We start from the raw sequence: 26,942 nt of genomic DNA, 5'->3' as shown, positions 1-26,942 counted from the left end.
GAAGGTCATTCTTGGAGGAGACCTAAATTTCACATTGGGGAATTTGGAAATATGGGGCTCAACAACTCACTTAGACCTTCTTGCAGATTTATTGGTGGACAATATTGATGAGTTGGGTTTGATTGTTATCCTCCCTACATGGTCAAACAATAGGACATGTGAGGCACATATCTAAAAGAGACTAGTTTGTTTCCTCATAGCTGAATCCCTCTTGGATAAAAATCTCCATATTCGTCAATGGACCTTGGCGGGATGGGACTCAGACCATAGGTCCATAATCCTAGATATTGAATCTACATCAAAATTACCTCCAGAGCCTTTCAAGCTCAATCCTAAATGGATGGAACATTCTTCTCTTGTGCACAAAAATGAAGGACTCTTGGACACCCTACAACCCAAATCTTAGGGATTCTCCTCCTCTTCAATTCCAAACAAAGCAAAGAAGGTAATAGTTGCATGGGCACAAGAGAAAAAAACTCCTAGATGAACATCTCCCTGTGAAGATAGAAAGGGAAATTTCAGAGCTACGAGACTTGTCAAACCCTTCCACTTTTTCTAAAGAACAAAAATACTCTCTAAAAACTTTGGAAGAAAAAAACAATCCTTACTCTATAACAAATAATGAGAGTAGAGATTAAAAAGCATAGTATTGTGGCTTTAGGCGGGAGATGACAACATGAAATTCTTCCACATAATTACATACCACATAAAGGCTATTAATACAATCTGGAAGATAAAAACATCTAAAGGTTTATTTCTCTCATCTTTCAATGATATTGCAAAGGAAGAATGCTCTTACTCCAAGTCTATTTTTAGTAATAATAATAGAGCGAACATTTACATAATTCTATAATTGGAACACCTCTTCCTGAGAATTGTTCATAATGAAGGAAATAGTGATATGATCACAAAAGTTACAAAAGACAAGCTGAAATTTTTCTTCAAAAGTTTTCAAAAGGACAAGAGCCCAAGCTTGGATGGGCTCTAAACATAATTTTTTCTAGAATTATGATTTTTTTGGGGATGACTAGTTTAGGGTGATTGAATACTCGAGGTGAAATGACAACATGTTGGATCCATTCAATTTCACTTTCATTGCTTTGATCCCAAATTCTAACAAGCCCACTTCTTTTAACCAATTTCATCCCATCTCCCTCTACAACTCCATTTATAAAATCATCTCTAAGATTATAACTCTTCAACTGTTTTTTTCTCTTTGATCATATCTCTGTGGAACAGTTTGGTTTTTTGGAATGCTGCCAAAATCATGATGCAATTAGATTGGCACAAGAAGGCCTTCGTTCTATTCACAGTCAAAGCCATTGTGTACAAAGTTGACCTATCCAATGATTTTGATCAGGTGAACTAGCTTTACATTAGACTCCTCCTTCTACAAGTAGGCTTCTACACCTATTTTTTTTCCTGGACCTCTCTTGTATCAACTCCTCCTCCATGGTCAGGAGATCAATGGTTCTCCTCCCCTTTCTTTAAACCATAAAGAGGCCTTATACAAGGTTGTGCCCTCTCCCCCCTCTTATTCGTTCTTGTCGTTGAGGGGCTCAATAAAGCTATTTGAGATGCTAGAAGAAGGAATGAAATCTAAGGTATCCATATCTTGCCTAATTATTCCCTCACAAATTTATTTTTTTTAGATGATATTCTCTTCTTTTTGGGCACTTTTGTCCTAGGTCTACATTGTCTCAAGGATATTTTGGAATTATTCTCAGCTGCAACGAGAATGCAAATCAACCATGAAAAATCCATTATCTATGGGAATGCTTTGTAAATGATATATTAGGACAACATTTTTGAGATTTTCTCAAAATATTCTATGCCTATTACAAGCACTTTCAAATATCTAGGTTTTTTCTTAAAGCAAAACTCCTATACAAAATAGGACTAGCCTTGGCTTTTATAAAAAAATAGAAACTTGAATTAGGACATGGTGCAATAGATGGTTATTTAGGCTAGGAAGTCTCATCCTATGTAAGGTTGCTATTAAGGTAATTCCTGTATATTGTGCCTCGCTGGCTTCGATTCCAATGGGAATTCTACATAAAATCATACAATTATCTATAAGATTTCTTTGGGCTGTTAGAAAATATCACAAACCTTTTTCTTTAACTGCATGGACTACCATTTCCATTCCAAAAGCTTTAGGGGGTGGGTATTAAAGAACTCTCATTGGTTCTCTAGAGCTGTTGCTAGTAAGGGAGTATGGTGAATGATTAAGGGATAGACCCATGGGCTTTTGTCATGCATAAAAAGTACATCTCCTTGGTAGTAGACTGGATTCGATCCCCCAATAGGTCCTCTCTTCATGGATTCGTGGTGTGGAAGGAAATTATAAATTTTGATCTCATTAGAAACTTCCTCAGGTGGAAAATCAAGATGAGGCCTGACTCCTTACTGGGAAAGGCCCCTTGATCAGAAGCAACTAGGCACATCTCATTTCAACCCCACTGATTTGGAAATTAAATGATTAGGATATTTTTTTATTATCGGTAGGTCTCTCTATGGAGTGGACCCTTGAGTCCACAACATTGACACTCTCGTGAATCCCTTTCTTTAGAAGTAGAATTAATTGTTGAATGGAGGAACTTCAACAAATCATCGAAACAATCATTGTTTTCCATATATGATTCATAAGACCTCCTTGTTTAGTCCCAAAGCTCAACAAGGGACTATTCCCCAAAATTAGGCTATCAAGCTTTGATTGTTGCTCACAATGACCTATAACCTCCCTGGTAGTATAAATGGCTTTGGAAATTATCTTGTCCCCCAAAATCAAAATTGTTCATGTGGTTTATGTTAAAAAAAAAAGTCCCAACCTAGGAAAACCTCAAGGAAATATCCTTCTATGGTCCAAGTTGATACCCTTTATGCTAGGAGGCTCTAGAAACTAGCTCTCATATTTTCATCACATGCCCTTTCACACTTGTTGTGTGGAAAGAAATGCAAAATAAAAATCGGGCAAATTCTCAAGTGGCGGGGGGAAACATGAACTATTTAAGATCTTGGTTCTTGACAAAACACAATGATAATATTAAAGCTTTACCACTAATTTTAAACTGGGGAATTTGGCTAGAGTAAAACCATGCACTCGTTAAAGTTCAAGGGCCCTCTTTCCTTCAAGTTGCTTTAAATATTTTAGCAATCGAAGATTTTATCCCCATTAAACAAAAGACGAAAAATAACCTCCCACATCAGGAGGTTCTTATCAATAAGGATCAACCCTGGGCTTGCTTCAATGGGGCAACTCAGGGAGACCCCATTGTTGGGGGTTCGAGGGGAATTTTATTTTTGATTGATCAACACTAATTCACTTTCTTCTCCAACATTGGGCGAGCTACAAGTAATTTTGCTGAACTATTTTCTCTAAAACAACTTCTTCAGATTGCAATTTCCTTGCATATCACATCCCTCAACATATATGGGGACTCAAAATTTGTCATAGATTGGATAAATGGAGATATTAGATTGCGGAACCACTCTCATGTTTATCAAAAAATCATTCATAAGCTACAAAATTTTACTCATATCACCTTCACTCATATTTCTCAGTCCCAAAATAAAAAAGCAAATGACTTATACAAAGTTGGATAGGAAGTGGACTGCATAGTATGGGAAATCTTAGAAACTAAAGAAGGCCAAGTCACACAACATCTTCAATGACATTTGGGACTATCTGAAGAGGACAATACTTTGTTTTTGTGTCCATATAATATTATTTTTTGCTCATATATTTCTTTTTGTAGGTTTGTGGAGATACATGCCCTAAGAAGGGTAACAAATATAAACCCTCTTTTTTTTATGCTTCCACTAAACGCAGAAAGTTGAAGCACTTGCAAGACTACTTTTATGACTTTTACTCTACTTATAATGCACATATAAAATGTATTATTTTTTGTATGATGAAAGTATGAAACACATGATGATTTACAATGGATGTGGAACATATAGGCATGCCATAATGGTTCTAATATTTTTTTTTTTCTGGAGGTCATCGAGCCATATGAATGCTACGAAATCTACCCCAATGTATTTTTATTTTGTCTATAAATAGAAATACAAGTTTTTTTCTTTGGAAAAAAAAGTTAAACTGTGTTATTTATATTTTTTTATCCAAAAAAATTGACATAAAACTATCAACTTAACCTATCAACATATTTTATTTGTTGACAATGTTGCTTCAAACATTGATAGAGAACATAGTGATCAACAGTCCTTATTTAAAGCACAATCATTATCATCCTTCACTATTTAAACCAACCTAGATCCATCATAACTTTGAATCTATCAAGTGCCGAGAGGGATCAAATATCTCAAGGTGCAAACCTCTTATTTGAGTGCAAAACTTGAGGAAAGGTTTGCATCTTGAGAGATTTGACCCCTGTCGGTGCTTGATAAATGCATAGTTAAGATAGGTCTAGGTTGGTTTAATCTCTCTCTCTCTCTCTCTCTCTCTCTCTCTCTCTCTCTCTCTCTCTCTCTATATATATATATATATATATATATATACACCACTCGCAAAACCATGGGTTGTAAAAAATTGGAGCCTAAAAGCCACTAATGGTAAATTGACTCTATGACCTCGATTATTATTATTCTTTTCCATGTGGTTCATGGTCCCCGAAGATTGGTGACCACCACGCCCATGGAATATTTGTACTAGATAGATCTACGCGAAAGCATCAATTCTTGTCGGCTCAACCACACAACTTGATCCTAAGAGTGTCGAGAGAATTGAACTTGTGACCTCTCATAAGTAGAGGCGCTTTAATGATGAGGACTTGATCAATTGAGCTAACCCTCGGAGCTTCTCTCTTACCTGAATTTTACTTAAACTACCATAACAATATTTATAAGCATTAGTTTATTATCATTTTATTTTAAATAATTTAAATTTTATTTTATTTTTATTTTTATGTAACTTGACCAAATCAAAATGTTTACATAACATAACATTACAACATCTCTTCCATACTAGGCTGGAGAGTGCCTCTCGATCCAACAACAACATTGAACACACTTTTATGTGGCTTTTATATTTGTTTGGAAAGGAGTCATGAATTTGTGAGAGTGTTTGCATTCCCAAGGAGAACACAAAGTATGATTTATTATATAATATGTTTATAGGTGTTATTTATTAAATGATTGGTAACTTAAAATGGCTTAAATGATAATTATATTAATAGGCATGCCTATTTTGGAATAGGGTTTTCAAAAATTCATTTTAATTATCAATAATTATTAGGTGGATGGTAGGGATTTAACCTCCACAGAATATCCACAAATAATTTTTAGTAGCAGTGAGAATAGATGGTTGAGATTTATCTTAAAGGTAGTTATGTCCTTTTTTTTGAAAGTGTAACTAGGTTTGGTCTTCATAATGACATGTCTAATTATGATTTTATGTAATTGATGTGAAGAAGAAAATACAATTATTTTTGTAATACTTGAATCATGTGTTTCATGATCAAGGAATTTTATTTTTAATTAAGGCTCCCATTGTGAGCCTTTAGGATTAGTCATCATGTCATAAAAGTCAATTGATTCAATGTCATGTATGAAAGACCCTTATTGGGCATGTTACATATGTATACGAGTCACTAAAAGACCCTCCAAAACCAAGCTTAAGCTCCTCCAACAATTCGCCCTTAAAATGGAGCAATCTACCTACATTAAATGACATGTCAGCCTAGGACTCACTCAAGTTAGCTTATTAACATGGGTAACCACTATATATAGGCAACTCGGCCTTCATTTGAGGACATAATTTTGGTGAAGGGAATCTGAAGAAGAAGAAGTGCAAAAAACTCAAGAGAGAAGCATCATCACCAAGTGAAGGAGAAGGGAAGACAACCGAGTCACTTTCTATTCCGTTTTTGGGCTTAACACTTCCACATGTGTGAGATTTCAGAATTGTCTACTACAGTAAGGAATGGAATATCACAGTCATCTTGAGAAGGCAGATTTAGGAAGGAATCAAGTAAATCCTCAAGCCAAGTTGAGGAAGAATAGTCTCCATCTCAAGCAAAGGAAGTTGAAGGACAAAATATCTCAAGTGCCACATCTAAGGTTTCAAAAGAAGGACCAAAAAGTGGAGATTTTGAGCTAAGGACCGAAATCTGAAGGTTAGCCGAAGTAGTGTGAGGAGGAAGAAGTTTGACTGTCATTGACTCAAGGAAGAAGAAATTAAACAAGCAAGTCTTATGACTTGGTCTTGGAGAGGTTAATTGGTCAAGGGTCTTGGTCATGGTCTTAGTATTCGTCAATTGAAGTCTCTATAAGAATAAGAATTCATTTGGTTTTTCTTCTCAAGTTGGAGAGGTTTTGGTCTTGGCTAATCGCCTACATTTTATGTCTCTTTTCTGTTTATTGTTTATGCATTGGTAGTTGTTTCATGAAGAAAAACACTATAATAATATAAGTAAAGAAAATATCCTAAGTTAAAGAAGTAAAAACATTCACAAGAAGTTATCATTGATAGAGAAATCACCTAAACTTGATGCCCTAGATTTCTCAACATGGTATCAGAGCTAAGGTGAAAAATCAAGGAAAGGTCATCTCGTCAAGGGACACATAAGCACTCAAGGATCAAATCTTGAAGGACTTCAAAGCAAAGTCAATATCTACAAAGAAGTGTCAAAACCCTATATCAAAGAAGAAGTATACACCAAAAGAAGTCTTGGGATCCTCAAAAGACCACAAAGACCCTACTCAAGTTGAAGAGACCTACAAATCAAGGCTTATTGAAGACTATTCATCCTATAGAGGCAAGATCAAGGACAATGTCATCATCTTAAAAAAAAAATTAGGCAATTTCCTCTCGTTGAAGCAAGGACCTCACCATTGAAGAAGATCATCCAAGAAGCATCAAGACATCATCAAGAAGCCATCATTATCAATAAGGACATTACCATCAAAGGATCTAAAGTGATCTCCCTCTTTGTGGGGTCAAGGATAATTCTTGAAGAGAACTATCTTCATTAAGGAGAAGTTTTCTATTAACTATATCACCATCAAATTCAAGGAGGCAACAAGTGGAAGAAGCATCTTCACAAGTAAATATATTTATGTTTGAATATGTCAAAATGTCTTTTTGCAAGGAAAGCAAAAAATTGGTCAGGGCTTCAAACTATCTTCCATGGAAGAAGAGGACAGATCTTAATCTCATTGAAAATGAGGTTCTAGATCATGTCAAAGGCTCTATCACCAAACCATTGAAAGAATATTCTCAAGCACTTGCAAAGTTTATGAAAGGGGAAGTGAGGGCTCAAAGTATTCTCATAGAATCCACCAAGGATCCCCTCATTCCATATGTATCTAAACTCGACACCTCAAAATAAATGTATGACAAATTAGTAAGTTGTTTCAGTAAGCACTATAGGAGAAGTTATCTCTCTAAGGCAAGAACTCTACAAGCTGGAAATATCAAAAGAAGAAGGGATAGCCTTATACTTCACAAGGATACCTTAAATAAGGGATCAATTTCAAGATATGGGTGAAATAATGTATGACAAAGAGATGACCACTGTAGTACTAAATGCATTACCAGAGGAGTGGGGTAACTTTATTTCAAGTATTTATGGGAAGAAAGAGGCCATTACATGATATATGGTCTCTATGCAAACTTGAATAAACCAAACCGAAGGAAAAAAATGATGTGGGATCAAATGAACAAAATCAAGCATGTGCCACAATGACAAAAAGAAAGGGAAAATTTGGAAAGTTTGGTCCTCGCAAAAAGAAGAAGAACTTGGCTAAGGTTCAATGTTATGGATGTTAAGAATATGGGCATTATAAAAGAGAATGTCTTAAGATTAAGAGGGACAATAAAAAAAGAGGAAGAGAAGAAGCCCATATCACCAAAGAAGTGGAGGACGCTGAAAAGAAGTCGTCTAAGAAAGAGGAAGTAAACGATATCTACTATGATTGAGATAGTCTCCCTCACATAATTCTTTTCAAGTTTCTATTTCAAGTTTTTCTGTTGTAACATATGGCCGTCACAAGAAAGAATGATAGGATGCACCTTGGAATCATAAAAGCATTGAAAGCAAGAGTTTGTGATAACATCATAGAGAAGCATGAAAGATCGCTGAAGTCCATGGTAGTCACCTATGGAAGGATATAGCTCTTGGTAACCTCATTAGAAGCATAAGTGGTACTTATGGGAAAAAGAAAAAGTCATCTAGTACAAAGCTCATCACACATCAGTCGAAATGAAACATTTGCTAGATGAGGATACTCAAGATCCTCTATTGGAATCTTCACCGGAAGGTTCACTAATCAAAAGGATGCAAGTGTTTCATCAAGAATTCAGACTTGTGGGGATTCATGGTATGATGGTATAATGGCAAAAAAGGTGAAGCAGATCAAGGAATTGAAGTTATTTCAATCAAGGAAGTTGTTGAAGGAAGTCTAGATGACCTAAAGGAAAATGAGGTATGTATGCTTGTATTCGATATTGTAGAGTCATACCATATGGTTGTAGGTAACAAGGATAATTGGTCTATCTCAAGAGCATGATCAAAAGAAAAGAATCTCCTCAATTGAAAGGATGCATGAAGGCATGGGTCACACATTGACTAGATGAAATCAACATAATATATCCTCATATGAAATATGAGGTGGTTGACAATAATTGGAGGAACTATGATCAGAATTTATTGGAAGAAAATATGTAAAGAAAGAAAGGAAGAGATCATGAAGTATGCAACTATGAAGAAGGCAATCAACATCTAAGGACTGAAAGATTTGACTAGGATATCTCCGTGAAAGATATGAAGACTCTGAAGGAGTCTGAAAATGAAAGAGACCCTTGACAATATATATCTTTTGGAGGAGTGTCAATATGTTTGTAGGATGTTGATGTAAACTGGAAGATGTCATGATGAAAGACCATCACAAAGGTATTTTTTATTTAATGTTCATTTCAGATTTTTTTATATGGATGGGATTATGCAGGGTTGCTAAGGGAAGAGTTGTGGATGTCTTCCACCACTGATGACCATGTAGCAGAAAGGTAGATCCTTCATGAAAACATGGCATGAAGGAAGGCTATATATGAACTAATGGACTACTTTATGATAAAATGAATGATGACATGATTGCCTCATGGATGAAAGTGATGGATGGTCTGTGTCATACTAAGAAGTACCAAAAGATGTAGAATCTATGAAAAATAAGAAATTCATGACATCAAAGGAAGGAGTTCTACAAGCAACTGATTGTCCCATGATCTCCACCTAAAGAGTTGCTGAAAGCAAGTCCCTGGTCAAGAGGGGGCTTGGTTAAGTCCCTAGTTAAGAGGGAGCTTTGGTACATTCCTGTTTGTAGGAATGGGTACATTCCTTCAGTGGAATGGGTATGTCCTCCCTAAGAGATAGACACATCATTATTGTCTTCACTCGGGAAGACATAATGGAGGATTGGGTAAACATCTGGCATCCGATGCTCTTTGAGGATGAGTTAGGGCATCCAAGATAAGAGTAGTTGAAAAGGACCAATATTCTTTGAGGATTGAGAATCTAAGATAAGAATGGTCTTGGTGGATCATACTATGAGGGAACCCGGATGGGGTATGTTCCGAGAGAGACAATGATGAGGGTCTCTATACATCATTAGTCTCGCCAACATTGAGCTCTGATCTTGTGGAGAGAAAGAGTTTTTATTCAAGGCCTTGCTATGTGATGATGCTGGATGATATGATGTTATACAGATGGGTTACCAATCCGACTCTTCTTATGAGAATTCTTCAGATTGAGAATGTCTAAGTACCTTATATGGATTATGAATACCTCCCTAGTTAAGAGGGAGTGTTGAAAAGTGTAACTAGGTTTGGTCTTCATAATGACATGTGTAAATATGATTTTATGTAATTGATATAAAGAAGAAAATAAAATTATTCTTGTAATGCTTGAATCATGGGTTTCATGATCAAGGAATTTTATTTTTAGTTAAGGCTCCCATTGTGAGCCTTTATGATTAGTCATCATGTCATAAAAGTAAATTGAGTCAATGTCATGTGTGAAAGACCCTTATTGGGCATGTTACATATGTATATGAGTCATTAAAGACCCTCTAAGACCAAACTCAAGCTCCTCCAACAAGTCGGCCTTAAAATGGAGCAATGAGCCTACACCAAATGACAAGTGAGCCTAAGGCTCACTCAAGTCGGCTTATTTACATGCGCAACAATTATATATAAGCAACTCGACCTTCATTTGAGGACATAAATTCGGTGAGGGCAATTTGAAGAAGAAGAAGTGCGAAAAACTCAAGAGAGAAGCATCATCATCAAGCAAAGGAGAAGGGAAGACAACCAAGTCACTTTTTGATCCATTTTTGGGCTAAACACTTCCACACGTGCGACATTTCAGAGTTGTCTACTATAATAAGGACCAAAATATTACAATCATCTTGAGAAGGCAGATTTAGGAAGGAATCAAGTAAATCCTTAAGCCAAATTGAGGAAGAATAGTCTCCACCTCCAGCGAAGGATATTGAGGGACAAAATCTCTCAAGTACTGAATCTATGGTTTCAAAAGAAGGACGATCTAAGGACCGAAATATGAAGGTTAGCCAAAGTAGTGTGAGGAGGAAGAAGTTTGACTGTCATTGACTCAAGGAAGTATTGTGACTTGGTCTTGGAAAGGTTAATAGATCAAGGGTCTTGGTCATGGTCTTAGTATTTGTTAATTGAAGTCTCTATAAGAAGAAGAATTCATTTGGGTTTTCCTCTCAAGTTGGAGAGCTTTTGGCCCTGGTTGATCGCCTACTTTATGTGTCTCTTGTCTCTTCATTGTTTATGCATTGGTAGTTGTTCGATGATGAAAAACACTATAATAATCCAAGTAAAGAAAATATCCTAAGTCAAAGAAGTAAAAAACATTCGCAAGCAGTTATCATTGATAGAGAAATCACCAAAACTTGATGCCCTAGATTTCTCAACACTTTTTGCTTTTCAACTTAATTAAAAAAAATGTTATGTCCACTAGTGTCCTTGAACTCTTATTGCTTATTGTTGCTCTACTGTGTTTTTCTTGTTATATGTTTTTTTGAATGTATATATATTTAACTCATATATAAATTATTTCTATAATCAATAATCAATAATAATAATAATTATTTAAAATAAAGTTACATTTTAGTTAATTTTTATGATTTTTTATGATCTTGGTAATGTGAGATGTATCACGAAGTAACTAGCTTATGCCTACTATAGATTGATGTATGTTGGCATTTACTAGCCATTTAATTTATATGGCTTTGCTAGTTAACTAAATAAATATGAAAATATCCTTGAAGTGATGGTATAATCAAGACACGTCATCCAAGATTTGAGCAACTATCTATTTGCAAAATTATAAAATGGCAACGATGTTTGACAAAGAGTATAAATAAACAATGTTAGGTGTTTCTAGTTTACATTTAACCAAATATTGATAAATTATAAGTTATTGGTTTTATCTCGAAAGAAGGGATGCCAAGAGTGGGAGGGGCTATCTTTCACCCTAATGAAAAAATAGAAATAACCTTCTCATGGGGTCTAGGGAGGAAGTCAAACAACCAAGTCAAAACTTATGCTCTGTTGTGGGGTTTAATGCAAGTTAAAAGCTAAAGGATCCAAAACATCACAACCAATGGGGACTCTTGATTTATTATACAAAGTCATATGGTCCTCCAAAAGATCATCATTTAAAATCTCCGATAAAACGGATTTAGAGGTTGGTGCATTGGTTCAAAACAATTTAAAATTTTCATATATTAAGACAATACAACTGCCTGACAAACACACTAGCAAATGAAGGTGTTGCATTTGATATTAGGGTATTAAAAATTAATAATACATTAACAATATGTCACATACTTTGATTGAAATAAAAATTCACAAAGGCATTAATGCCTTGAAGTGGGATGGCCACATGGTGAAACCAAGGCCTCCATACCATGCAAGATACAAGCCATATGTAGAATTGAACATAGGGATAAATGCCCTACGCGCTTACCCATTTGCTTTGTCCTTAGACACAAGTATGTTGGGAATGAGCATAGAGCAATGATGCAATGAGAATGTGGGGATGACGTTGGGAAGGATCCACATCCGGGTACTAGATCATTGACTAAGGGAAGAGTAATTAAAGGCCATATCTCTATTTGCATTGATGAAGGTGGAAGCAAGATGACACGGGAGGATCATAACTTTGGTACAAAGGAGGGAGGTCAAAGCATGTATCCCAATCATTTCTTTTGCACAAGGTCAAAAGGAAGCAACAACCCAGGGAAGGTACACAACAAGCAAGCAACAAGTATTTACATCATGGTGAATTTGAGGTTCATTAAAAGTTGAAATAACAACTAGTTTTTCCCGTGGCCTCAAAGCAAAGCACACCTGAACTGGATTGAGATTTAGGTAACTCAATTATTTAAGATGACATACTATGACACCGTTTAGGATGCCTGAACGTGCAACTAATCTGTTAAGGATTGAAAGCATGCGAGGGAATTCACACACATAATTATGGTAAGAAGATTCATTTGTTTACATTTCTTCTAGATAGTTCACACTCAAGTCAGATATATAATGCCATTCTGATAACTCTAAAGTTGTTTTGGTGAACATTCTAAATACTAAGTGGAATTATAATTCGTGAGAATATTGTGGTGAGTCAATAACCTTCTAGGATCTGAATCTACAAAATCACACTATCAAAAAGCTAAAATAACTGCTCTCTAATAATTTTATTCTATCAATTCAATGGGCACATAAGTTTCAACTTGAGTGGTGGAAGACTTGGGGTCATCCTCAGAATGCGAGTGACCATACTTGGGATTTGTTTGATGAGTGCAATGGTAACTCAGGGAAAGTCATTTAGTTAGTAAGTGGTTCTATGCATTCAGAACATGTATACTCCACCTATGCATATAAAATAATTTTTAGTTGGTATAAAGCATAGGCTCTAATCTCTTACTGCGGGAACCTTACCTTTGCATTAGGATACACTATGACCAAATTTCCCATTGCAGAAGTACAACCTCTGAGGGAGGATATAATTCTCTGCCAAGAAGAAATCTCTCCCTTACAAATGAAACACATTTACTCTATTGCCAATCTTTCAACAGTTATGGATTTACTCATAGATTAGAGGTCCATTATGCAAAGGAACAAATATGATCTCAATAGCCTTTGACAACAAATAAATGGTCTACAAATGGCAATAAATATGAGATCCCTAGAACCAACCTCCTCAAGTAATGAAACATCAACAATTGCTTAGGTAGTTCCAAATTTGAACAAAACAACAACCCCACAACAAGAAGAGCCAAGGGAAGAAGATAAATCTTCATGATTAGAGTTACAGTTATGCTAGCATGTAAATGTTGTGTTATTTTGATTTTTTTTGGCATATTTACACATGTAGGAGTCATAGCAAAAGAGTAAAAAAATCAAAATTTTGTTTTTTGGGATTAGTAGGAATTGAAAAACTAGAAATCTATTTAGAACGGGTTTCTTTTTTTCAAACAAATCAATGTATATTCTCATTTAAAAAAATTAATTGATGTCTAAAATACTTTGTAAACTAATTTTTTGTAAGCTTGGTGGGATTACATCTTCATCATGTCCTCTTCAGATGTCGATCGTGCTTTGAGACGGGGCATCTAGCCAAAAATTGCCCAAAAGCCTCTGAGAAAAATTTTGCTAGAAAAAACCACCACAGATCTACATGGTGGGAAGGAGCACAAAAAGAACACTACACTGTCATCAAAGAAGAATATTCTAGAGAAAACTCTGAGTCACAAGAAATCAAGGAAGAAGGAAACAACTCTCAAAGCAAGCAAGGAGAAAGCCCGCCCCAACAAATCAACAGTTATGAGGATCTGAATACCGCAGAAAATAAATCTTCATTTAACAACAAAGCAGATCTCCTAAACCAAACTTCTCCGACTATAGATCGCGAAGCTAAGACACCAATGTCCCAAGAACCAGAAGAGATGAAGGAGATGCAAGACAAAGGAAGTTGGAAGACCGTAGAGAAAAGAAAGAAAGCTACAACACCAATCTCGCCAAGAAAGACGAGGAGCCAGACAAGTAAAAATTAAGAAAATTGTAGGTCCGATAGACCAATTTGGTCTCAGTGGACGTTAACCATCATCATCATCATCATCATCATTATCCCAATTAAGGCAAAGAAATGAACCAATGACTTCACATCAAGGAGTGCGTTAACAAAACACCCAATCACCATCTATCCAATACCGCATGTACAAAAATATTTTCAACTATAAATCATAAATATTTTATTTAATTTAAAAAAATCATAAAATAGTTTATTTAATTAAAAAAATCTTATTAAAATATTGATTATATATATATATAAATAAATAAGATTGATGGTTTCTGGGCCTGGAGTATGCCCTAAAACTGCTTCTGCTTGGCTAAGAGCTCGTCTTCCTCGGACGTAAGGAAACAGGTTAACGGCCCAAGACCCAGAGGCATCTGGCAGGAGTGAAAGTCTGCTCCCTTACGGACCACCAGCGGGTTATTTCAGGTGGCGTGGTTTTCCTTGATAACAGTGATGTGTCAACTGACATTCGCGGATAGCAGCCAGAGATGGCTGTCCTCAATGTTGGTTTGACAAACTGTGTTTGATAGGTTTTTCCACCTTTTGAAAAAAAAAGAAAAAAGAAAAAGATTGATGGTTTCAAAATGATTTTAACATTTAAACGTATCCGAACCAACAAAAATATATATAAAAATATTTATTTTTTGCGTGGGGGAGAAAATGACCAAACCCGTCTTAACGTACAATGTTACCATACAATATTTTCAGCGGGCAATGTTAGCAACCTATTGAGAAATCAAAATTAAATATGAACAAAGAGCTTTACAACATTTGTTTTACATTGTTACATGGCGCGTGATGATGCAAACTAAAAGGGGTTCATAAATGTTAATTTATGTTTCACCTGGAGGAGAATAATACGGGTGTTCCAGAAAAGACTGGAAAGGGTCCGTGTTTGGAAAAACCGTTCCAATCCAGGGTCACCATCGCGGCATTTCTCCTCTGATGTACATTCCCCCGTCCACTTCTCTTTCATATTTTGGCTTCAATTATCTTTCATAGTGTGTCAATTAGAGGAGGATATTTGGGGGGTTTTGGGGAGTGGGACTCGAGGGCGGAGAGATGGGCATAATTCGGAGCAGTTTCTCCTTCATACTTGGGACAGGTTTTGGAGTGTACGTGGCGCAGAATTACAACGTACCCAATATACAGAAGCTTGTGAACACTGGTCTCTTCATGGCCAAACACATCGAGGAAGCCTACCGGAAGCCCAAGAAGCGTGACGATGACTGAAATTGATTAGGAAGACAGGTAAAATATATGTGCCCTGCATTTCCAATTGATATAGATGTTATATCCTTCCTTTTGGTTGTTAAAATCATGAATGATTTTTATAGAACCTAGGTCTTTGTACTTTGAACATGGGTTCACTCCAAAAACCAAGAATCAGGACTTGTTTGAAGTATTCAATTTCATCGAAGGGGAGTATTAATAGAAGATGAGTATTAATGTGGAACCAAATTCCAGTATAGAAATATGCCACTGTCTTAGTACACCACAACAGCAACAAGTCATAAACAACGGAGATATGTCATTTTCGTAGTACACCAGAACCGCAACAAGCCAAAGACAACGGAACCACAAGCCAAAAGGCATCCTACATGGAAAGTGTGAATGTCAAAAGAAATCTAAGAATATGAGAGAAAGATGGGTCCTTTTTCCTAAGATGGTAATTGCAGATTGGCTCACAAAAATCTCATTGGTGCTTGCCACTTCACAAGGAGGTCAAACGTTCCAAGATGGTAATATGAGAAAAATGTGTAAGCCTTTTGCGATTAAAACAATGTTATTGTCTACCCCAATGGGGGTGATGGAACACGGTACAATGGGGCATGTGGCGAGGGCTTGCCACCCTACGCATTAGCTCTGTCATAAGTCAAGATCCTTGCGGGCAAGTGGTTGGCATGTGTTGAGGTTGCAGTATTTCATCAATAAAAATCAATAAATGGTTTTAATCTTCTTCGTATCATTATTGTACCATGTTGAAGAATGTAACTAGGTTTGATTTTCATAATTGTATAATGTAATATATTTGTCATTTTTTTATTATTCTTAACAAAATGACTTATTAAAGCACGAGTTTCATGCTTGGGTCATCACTTTTAGTTCAAAGCCTCCATTGTAGGCTTCTAGGTTTAATATTGAGTCAATAAAGCCATTGTCAATTTTATTAGACCCTTGGGCTTTTGTATATCATGTAAAAAGAAGTATTTTTGAGTCAAATAAGTCATTTGACACCTCCACACCAAGGCAGCCCTATCCTGATGAAGTCGATCTACATTAGGGCAATTCGACTGATAGAAGAGGCTATATATAGAGAAGTAGTTCGATCCATTTGCATCACTCACTCAACAAGCTCAATACACAAGAAAGAGAGGCAGAAAAAGTGCGAAGTTGCTAGAGAAGGAAGAAGATTGCAGGGGAAGATAAAATCAAAGTTTTGGGCTATCTATCTCTCACACGTGCGAAGTTACTGGGCATTTGTTGGGGTTGAAAATTTGAAGTTTACTACAAGTTGAAGTTCTGTTGGAAGGGAGGTCGGAATTCTGCTGTTGCAATGTCGAAACTCTAGATCAAAGTTGCTGCTGGGAAGTTATTATTTGGAGAAGAAGGAAGGGCTTAATTGGTGGTTGGAGGAAGTCTATGTCTAGGTCAAAGAGTCTTGGATTATCTCATCTTTTCTTATGAGTCTACTGAAGGAAGAGTTATGACTGGTTTTTCCCCTCATAGGAGTTTTGCCCTGGCTGTGCGCCTACATCTTGTTTCTCTTGTTCTTGTGATCTTCATACACATATAATTTGGTAATTACTTGATGAAAGATAATCTAAATAAGAAATAAAAGAAGCCAACATAATTCACAAGTAATTATCAAGAAAGAGGAATCAAACCCTAAATTCTACTAGCATTTATTTCTCAACATAGTATCAAAGCTAAGGTCAAGGAAGGTTGGAGATCACTTTGTTGGCTTGAAAGGAAAGGTTACTCCCTATATGACAAGTTACTTGAAGATGGGATTCAATATTATAATAATTGCAGGAAGGATTGGAAGGATCATCTACAACTTATCTAATAAGGTCAAAAGCAAAGGGTTCTTCGCTGCACTCACAGGTACACTTGATGATGACAATGCATGGATCATTCATAGTGGAGCATCAAGACACATGATGGGAGAAAGTAGACAATTTCACACTCTATCAAAAGAACCATCATCTCATGTAGTGGAGCTAGGAGACAACAACAATTATGTAGTCAAGGGCCTGGGATCAATATCATTGAAGCTGGAAAATGAAGCAAAGCTACATCTCAACAATTTACTTTCAATTTCTTATTTAGAAGATAAAGGAGATAGGGTTGCCTTTGTAGTTGGTAAAGTTCTGGTTTGGGGAAAGGATTCAAGCATTGATACGGCAAAAGTTATTGGAGTACGTAAAGGAAGGTTATATAAAGTCATAACACCATCTCCTCAAGCCCTAGTTCACATCGAGATCAATCCTATTGAACTATGGCATAAAAGATATGGGCATAATAAATGGTAAATGGCATCCCCAACATCAAAGAAGATCGTGAAGGAATATGTAAGGGAAGTGCTTTGGAAAAGTGTTAAAATTGGCAACTATGGCCAAACTCCATGTGGGTCACCTTATTTATGGCAGCTGATATTTTTCTTGGATTCCTCTCATCGAAGGTGTAGGATTGATCTAACGATCATCCGATTCCAACATGTATTCATGGAGATATGAATCTAATTGTATTCTTGACAATTTGTCAAAGTCGGCCAGCAAACAAAACAATGATTTTCACCCTCAGCTTACCCTCAATGTGGCATATAAAAGGAGGAGACCTTGTGGCATAAAATCACTCATCTCATCACTCATTCTTCTCTCTCTCTTATGCATTAGAGGAGTAGATCTCTCACACATGTGGGTGAAAGGAGGATGCAGATCTAGTTAGGGCAACATTGACTTGGGTTGACCAAGGTGCAGGTGGGCAGATTGAACAACGTTGACCAACGAGGAGACTTCTTTGACTGCGGATTGGGTTGGGCAACCTCTTCTAGGCAGGCCGCATTTTTGTTGACCTGTTTTGACCACACTTTGACCATAGTTGACTGTCAAAGGTTGACCACAAATCTGTCCTTGCGTTGACTGTAGTTTGATTGGGTATTTTAGACTGTTTTGGGCTACCTATTCCTGTTGTTGGAGGTCGAATTGACTGAGGTTGACTTGAGGTCAATTTTGACCTGTTTGACCAAACTTGACTTTGCTGGTTTGGGTTTTGTTGCAGCTATCATAAATCACAGATTTGTGTAATTGTACTATCTCTCTCTCTGTTGAATTATTGAAGAATATAAGAAGATTTGATCAAGGGTTTCCCCACATTGGGGTTTGTCCCTGGTTGGTGCCACATCTTGTGTCCTCTTGTCTTGGCTTGTCTTCTACTATTTATATTTATGTTCTATCTGCATTTTACTATCATGCTGATGTGATTGCTATTCTAGAAATTGATATTGGGCTAGTAAGAAATTTGAAGTAAATTGCTTTTAAGCATAGAACATACCATAATTTAACATGGTATCAAAGCTGAGGTGAAGACAAAACCCAAGCAAGAGTGAAAGAGCAATCATCGAAGACAATTAGAAAGGACAAAGGGCTCAATGGGTTCCTCATCCCACTTCCCGGCCGAAGACAAGCTCCGTGAGGAGTCTGACTATCATGGATGGAGGATGTCTCTTGATCTGACATTGGAAGAGCAAGAAGTGTTGGACTATGTGAGGGGTAAAATTTCGGAGCCTCCATCAAATGCATCGACTGCTACAAAGAACAAGTACACTAAAGGTGAAGTCAAAGCGAAAAAGATTATCCGAGATTCAATTGACAAGCATTTGGTGGCTTACACTTCCGAGCTGGATACCTCCAAGGAGATCTACGACAGATTGGTAAGCTTGTTTAAAGTTAGTGATGCAAATCAAGTTTTGTTCCTCAAAAATAAGTTGAAGGATATTAAGGAGGGCAAGGACATGGATATTCAATCCTAATTCTTAAGGATCCCTGAGATCAAGAATGATCCTCTATCGATTGGAGAAGTCATTCTTGACAGGGAACTAACTATCACTACCCTTGGAGGGCTCCCATTCGAATGGTATATATTTAGAACCACTCTTCTCAATAATGATCAAATTCCAGGGTTTGAAGAATTGATGTCGAGATGCATTCAAGAAGAGACAAGGATGGTGGAGCAAGAAATGCCTTCAAATAAAGGCAACCCCATTGCTTTCTCCTCTCATGCCAAAAGGAGAAATAATTCTGGGTCTAAAGGTCATTTCAAAGGAAAGCCCGGATCGAAGGGTGGAAGGAAAGGAAGATGCTTTGTTTGCAATAAATTTGGCCACTATGCGAGGGAGTGTCCAAATAGGAAGGACACATCACATGATGATGATCACAATTAGGGGCAACTTCAACAATCAAAGGAATGGCAGGTTCAATGGAAAAGGAAAGAGGAATGCGGGAAATCAAGGAAATGGTCAACCCTCCAAGAAAGCAAGGAACTCCAGGTATGAATCAAATGTTGTTAACAATAAGCAAGATGAGTATTATCTTATATCGGCCCTCTCCACTACCTCTCCTCTGGAATCATTGGGAAATTGGCTTATTGATAGTGGTGCCTCAAGGCACTTCATTGGTTACAAGGAAGCTCTCTCTAATTTGATAGAGAAGGAGACAAACTTGGAGATTATTCTTGGAGACAATGCCACCTATCCCGTAAAGGGTGTAGGGAATGTTACTCTTCAATTGAATCAGGGTAACACGATCCACTTGCAAGAAGTCTTATATGTACTTGATCTCAAGAAGAACCTGGTGTCCATTTCGGCAATGGAAGACAAAGGCTACAAGGTGGCATTCATCGATGGAAAGGTACGTGTTTGGAAAAAGAATTTTAAAGATGCTTTTACTCTTGGGTTCCGGGTTGACTCTTTATATCAAGTTGGAGGAAGTCCATTGGGGGTCATGTCTTGCGACACATCTCTACAATCTGAACTATGGCACTGGAGGTTTGCCCACCTTCATTATAAGGCTCTATTCGATGTGAGACAGATGGTGACAAGGATGCCTGAGTTCAAAGTAGAGCATGAAGGTGTATGTCTGGGATGTGCCGAAGGAAAGCTTAAAAGGGGACCATTCCCCTCAAGTAATAGCAAGTCTACAGATATATTGTTGTTGGTCCACTCCGATGTATTTTGTATGATGCCCGTAAACTCTTTGGGAGGATATCTATATTATCTCACTTTCGCAGATGATTATTCTCGCAGGACTTGGATTTACTTCTCGAAAAAGAAGGATGAAGCGTTCACCTGGTTCCGTCACTTCAAAGCCTTGATTGAAAATCAAACCGATAAGAGAATCAAGATAATAAGGATTGATAATGGGATTGAGTATGAATACAATGAGTTCCATGACTTTTGCAAAGAAGCTGGCATTAAGAGGGAGACCACAACACCATACAATCCTGAGCAGAATGGTATGGCTGAAAGGAAGAATTGTATGATCGTGGAAGCTATCCATGCCATGCTTCATGATCAAAGGCTTCTGAAGTTTCTATGGGTCGAAGCTGCGAATACCGCTGTATATGTTCAAAATCGATGCCCTCATCAAATATTGGAATCAAAGACTCCCGAAGAAGTGTTCACTGGTAAGAAACCCGATGTCTCTCACTTTAGAATTTTTGGAAGTCCCGTATATTTTCATGTGCCAAAAGAGAAAGAAACAAATTGGGTGCATCTTGAAAGAAAGGAATCTTTGTGGGCTATAGCGAAAATACTAAGTGCTATAGAATCTATGTGGTTGGTCAAAGGGAAGTTGAGATAAGTCATGATGTCACCTTTGATGAAGATATGGCTCTTAACAAGGTTGACAATCTTCCTATTCCTAGGAAGGATAAAGAAGCTGACACTAGGAAGCCGGATGAAAAGGAAGATGAAACGATGCCGGATGTTGAAGAACTTATGGATCCTATTGATCCTCCTCCTCAAGAGCCCTCCTCCTCTAGGAAGAGGCCCTCATGGCTTAGGGGGACTCTTGAAGATGCCGAGAGACATATTGCACCAAGAGGGACTTTCCGTGAAAGTAAGAAGCCGACCAGGTATTAGGGATACTTGATCATTATAAGCACTATCATTCAAAACGAGCTTACATCGTTCGAAGAAGCCGTGAATCATCAAGTATGGAAGGATGCTATGAATGAAGAATACGAGTCCATCATGAGGAATGATGTCTGGGATGTCGTCCCTAGATCCGAAGACAAATCAGTTGTCACCTCGAAATGGCTTTACAAAATCAAGCATGGAGCTGATGGGAGTGCTGAAAAGTACAAGGTTTGCTTTGTTGCTTGAGGCTTCTCTCAAAAGGAAGGTGTGGATTATGATGAGATATTTGCACCAGTTGCCCGATACACCACCATCTGCTCGATCATAGCCCTTGCTGCTTCGCAAGGATGGAACCTACATCAGATGGATGTCAAGACCGCTTTCTTGCATGGTTTGATTAAAGAGGAAGTCTATGTGGAACAACTCGAGGGGTTTGAGATTCATAATCGGGAATCTCATGTATGCAGGTTGAAGAAAGCTCTCTATGGGCTAAAGCAAGCACCCCAAGCTTGGTATGAGAGGATCGATAGCTATTTGATGAAGCTGGGATTCACTAGGAGTGAAGTCGATCCGAACCTTTACTTTAAGGTTGAAGATGATAAGCCTCTCATATTGGTGTTGTATGTTGATGACCTATTTTTGATTGGTGTGGACCCTCTCATTCACAAATCTAAGAGGGAGTTGGCTTTCGAATTTGAGATGAAGGAACTAGGACTGATGCACTACTTCCTAGGGTTGGAGGTCTGGCGAAAGCTAGGAGAAATTTTCTTATCTCAAGGAAAATACGTGGTGAAGATATTGGAAAGATTTGGGATGGTGGACTGTAAGCTCGTGACTACCCTGATGGAGCTTAACTTCAACAAATTATGCGGTAGTGCTGCCAGACCTGTATTGGGAAATGCTTCTGAGTATTGTCAATTCATAGGAGCACTGATGTTCTTGGTGGACTCCCGTTCGGATATATGTTTTGTGGTCAACACGTTGAGCCAATATATGGTTGAGCCTCATCACTCACATTGTGGATTTGTGCCAAGAATCTTCTGAGATATCTTCGGGACACAATCACTCATGGATTGAGATACACTGTTGGAGATGTGAGGCTGCATGGTTATTCCGATAGTGATTGGGCAACCAGTGTGGTGGACCGAAAGAGCACTTCCGGGTGTTGTTTCTCTTTGGGTTCTGCTTCGATATCCTGGATGAGCAAGAAGCAAAATTCGGTGGCTTTGAGCACTGCTGAGGCCGAATACATCGCTGCGAGTATGGCCTCTTGTGAAGCTGTCTGGTTGAGGAAGCTCTTTAGTGAGCTGTTTGGACATACGCTAGATACCACTGTGATCCTTTGTGACAACCAGAGTGGGATTCGTTTATTAGAGAATCCTGTATTTCATGATCTCTCCAAGCATATCGATATCAGGTACCACTTTATCGGGATATGGTACAACGAGGAGCAATAAGGCTCCATCATATTGGACTGATGAGCAGGTTGTCGACATTCTGACGAAGTCCCTAGGAAAGGTCAAATTCTTGACTTTCCGAGAACGACTAGGAGTCGTGGAGAGACCCTCTTATGAGGGTGTTGTATGATCTGCTTCGGGGGGCTTGGGGTACTTCTTGGGGCGATGAGCAACCATAGGGTGAGTGGTTTAGCCTTCCCCTAGTGGTTTGCTGTGTACAGGGTGAGTGGTTCAACCTTCCCCTGTGACACCCCGTGGCGACGTGTAGGCAGGATGAGTGGTTCATGTTTCTCCTGTTGAGACATCCTACCCATGCAGTCTAGGACTCATGGGAAGTACCTCTCATTTGGCCAATGTGTAGGGAAATGAGGATAAGGACCATAGTAGTACCGATGGACGCATCGTGTAACTACCCTACTCCCTATGCTAGGATGATATTGATCTAGGATCAATTGGAACTGATTTCGGGTCAGTAAGAGTGGTATGACACACTCTCTTCATTGGGATTGACTTCGGGTCAGCAAGAGTGGTATGAGACACTCTCTTTATTTGGAACTGATTTCAGACCAATAAGAGTGGTATGACACACCCTCTTCAGTGGCACTGACTTTGGGTCAGTAAGAGTGCTATGAGACACTCTCTATCTGGGACTGACTTCGGGTTAGTAGAGAATGGTATGATACATTCTTGATCACTTCTTCTTCTTCACAGTTCAGCAAAGCAGAGCAGAGCTGATTAGTGCAGAGCAGTGCATTGATGGCAAAGATAGTACCGATAGACAGATGGATTAGCAGATGGAGTTCTCCCTAGTTGAGAGGGAGTGTTAAAATTGACAACTAGGGCCAAACTCCATGTGGGTCACCTTATTTATGGCCGCTGGTATTTTTCTTGGATTCCTCTCATCGAGAGGTGTAGGATTGATCTAACGATCATCCAATTCCAACATGTATTCATGGAGATATGAATTTATTTGTATTCTTGACAATTTATCAAGGTCGGCTAGCAAACAAAACAGTGATTTTCACCCCCAGCTTACCCTCAACGTGGCATATAAAAGGAGGAGACCTTGTGGCATAAACTCACTCATCTCATCACTCATTCTTCTCTCTCTCCTACGCATTAGAGGAGCAGATCTCTCACAGGTGTGGCTGAAAGGAGGACGCAGACCTGGTTAGGGCAGCATTGACTTGTGTTGTCCGAGGTGTAGGTGGGCAGATTGAGCAGCGTTGACCAACGAGGAGACTTCTTTGACTGCGGATTGGGTTGGGCAGGCTCTTCTAGGTAGGTTGCATTTCTGTTGACCTGTTTTGACCACACTTTGACCAACGTTGACTGTCAAAAGTTGACCGCAGATTTGTCCCTGCATTGACTGCAGTTTGACTGGGTATTTCAGACTGTTTTGCGCTGCTTATTCTCGCTGTTGGAGGTCAACTTGACTGAGATTGACTTGAGGTCAATTTTGACCTGTTTGACCAGCCTTGACTTTGCTGGTTAGGGTTTTGTTGCAGCTATCATAAAATTACAGATTTGTGTAATTGTACTCTCTATCTCTCTGCTGAATTATTGAAGAATATAAGGAGATTTGATCAAGGGTTTCCCCACATTGGGGTTTGTCCTTGGTTGGTGCCACATCTTGTGTCCTCTTGTCTTGGCTTGTCTTCTATTGTTTATATTTTTGTTCTATTTGCATTTTACTATCATGCTGATGTGATTGCTATTCTGGAAATTGATATTGGGCTAATAAGAAATTTGAAATAAATTGCTCGTAAGCATAGAACATACCATAATTTAACAGAAAGAATACAAGGAAATCCTTTACAAGCAGTGAAACAAGGTCTAAGGAAATATTGGACCTCATTCATTCCAATGTGTGTGGGCCTATGTCTGACAAATCTCTTGGAGGTCATCTTTATTATGTGACCCTCATTGATGATCACTCTAGAAAGACATGGCTCTACCTTCTCAAGACAAAGGACGAAGTATTTGAAAAGTTCAAAGAATTTAGATCTGAAGTGGAGACCTTAACCGTAAGAAGGATACAAACTTTGAGATTTGGCAATGGTGGGGAATACACTTCAAAAGAAATAATTGCATATTACAAAGAAGCAAGTGTTGAGAAGGAGCTCATTGTTCCCTACAATCCCGAGCAGAATGGAGTTGCAAAAAGGAAAAATAGAACACTTGAAAAAATGTATACGAAAGATGATTCTTGATCAAGATCTACCAAAGTTTATATGGGGAGAAGCAACAATGACTGCATTATATATACAAAATAGAAGCCCTCATAGAATCCTTGAGAATAGGACACCTAAAGAAGCATTCACATGAAAGATGCCATGTGTGGACCATCTTCGAATCTTTGTGTGTCTCGCATACATCCATGTTCCAAAAGACAAGCAAAAGAAATTAGATTCTACAAGCATTAAAGGGATCTTTGTTGGCTACAATCTTTCTTCAAAGGCATATAGAATCTACATCAAGGAAGGAAGATAAATTGAAATAAGCAGGGATGTCTAAGTTGCACGAAGCGCCAAAATGTTTCGGAGTTTTCGAAACAGGTACGTTTAGAAACGTCACCTCCTAAAAATGGAAACGTTAGCCGAAACATTGTCCGAAACGTCCTATATGTTTATATATATAAAAATAAATTTATCCATAAGTGAATAACATAATATCTTGCAAGAAAAAAAGGGAATAAGACCCATAGATGACCATTTGGAAGGAAAACCAAGTCTATATTAACTCTCATATATGATTACATTATGGTCGCGTTTTAGTCAAGTTTCGGTCAAGTTTCGGAGTTTCAGGTACAGGTACGTCCTAAAACAGCGGGTTCCTAGAAGTTTTGTGCAACATAGAGGGATGTTATATTTGATGAAAATCATGCCTACGAAAGATCCAAGGATATCCCTATTGATTCCGATGACGAAGATATACCATTATTTGAAGAAGAAAAGCACCATGATTAAACAATTACAATCCAAAAAGAAGAAGAAGAAGGACCAAGTGAGCCTATTCAACCCGTGATATACCTGAAATAAGGAAGAGGCCAAATTGGTTAAAAGCTACTCTTGAAGATGTTGAAGGACATGGAGCTGCTAAAGGAACTTTTAGAGAAAGCAAAAGACCAAAAAGATATTAAGGATATGCAACATATATGACAAAATTAATAGAAGTTGAACCAACTACATTTGAAGAAGCTGCTCATCGAGAAGAATAAAAGAAGGCAATGCAAGAAGAATATCAATTCATCATGAAGAATGGGGTTTGTGAAATCGTTCTTAGACCAAATGACAAATTGGTTATCACTTCAAAATGGATTTACAAAATCAAACATGCTATTGATGGAAGCATAGAAAAATACAAAGCTAGATTCGTTGCAAGGGGTTTCTCACAAAAGGAAGGCATAGACTCTGAAGAAACCTTTGCACCTACTGCAAGATATACTACTATAAGATCCTTGGTTTCGTTGGCTGCTACAATGGGATGGAATATCCATCAAATGGACATAAAAACAACATTTATGAATGGAACCATCAATGAAGAAGTATACATTGAACAACCTGAAGGCTTTGAAATAAATAGCAAGGACACTCATGTTTGCAGACTCAAGAAAGCCCTATATGGCTTGAAGCAAGCTCCTAGGGCATGGTATGCAAGAATGGATGCATATCTCTTAAGAATTGGGTTTGTCAAAATTTCTGCAGATCCAAACGTCTACATTAAGGTGGTGGATAATGAATCGGTCATTATTCTACTATACGTGGATGATTTATTTATTACAAGTGTAGAGCAAAGAATACAAGAATGTAAGAAGATGCTGGCAACCAAATTTGAAATGAAGGATCTGGGACTTATGCATTATTACTTAGGTTTGGAAGTTTGGCAGAAACCTGGAGAGATATATATGGGGCAAGGAAAATACATTATCAAAATATTACAGAAATTCAGTATGATGGATTCCAATCACTAATCTCCCGAAGTTGAGAAGCTTTGACTCTAGTCTTGTCGATCCTACTAGCTATCGTAAGTTGGTGGGTTCTTTGATTTATCTGGTAAATACTAGACTTGATATATGTTTTGCCGTAAATATCCTTAGTGAATTTCAGTTGGAGCCTCGTCATGACCATTGGATAGTTGCCAAGCATATCTTGAGATATCTATGTGGCACAATATGATAGTAAGGAAGTCAAGTTAATAGGTTTTACAAATTTA

General features: G+C 37.8%; 1 protein-coding gene across 1 annotated transcript in view; it reads left to right on the top strand.

Moving 5' to 3' along the window:
• Positions 1–14,926: 14,926 nt before the first annotated feature.
• The window catches only part of LOC149240501 (uncharacterized), a 129,729-nt gene continuing 117,713 nt past the window's right edge, over positions 14,927–26,942 (top strand). Inside the window, exon 1 of the mRNA XM_089367314.1 lies at positions 14,927–15,380. Within this exon, the coding sequence (XP_089223440.1) occupies positions 15,192–15,362 (171 nt within the window). The 5' untranslated portion in view covers positions 14,927–15,191 and the 3' untranslated portion in view covers positions 15,363–15,380. The remainder of the gene's footprint in view (positions 15,381–26,942) is intronic.

The sequence above is a fragment of the Pinus tabuliformis genome, chromosome 8, assembly GCF_031772625.1.
Source record: "Pinus tabuliformis cultivar Carrire ecotype Pingquan chromosome 8, CPIR1, whole genome shotgun sequence".
Lineage (NCBI taxonomy): Eukaryota > Viridiplantae > Streptophyta > Pinopsida > Pinales > Pinaceae > Pinus > Pinus tabuliformis.
The sequence above is the reverse complement of the archived record's forward strand: the minus strand, read 5'-3'. Positions and strand labels throughout refer to the sequence as shown.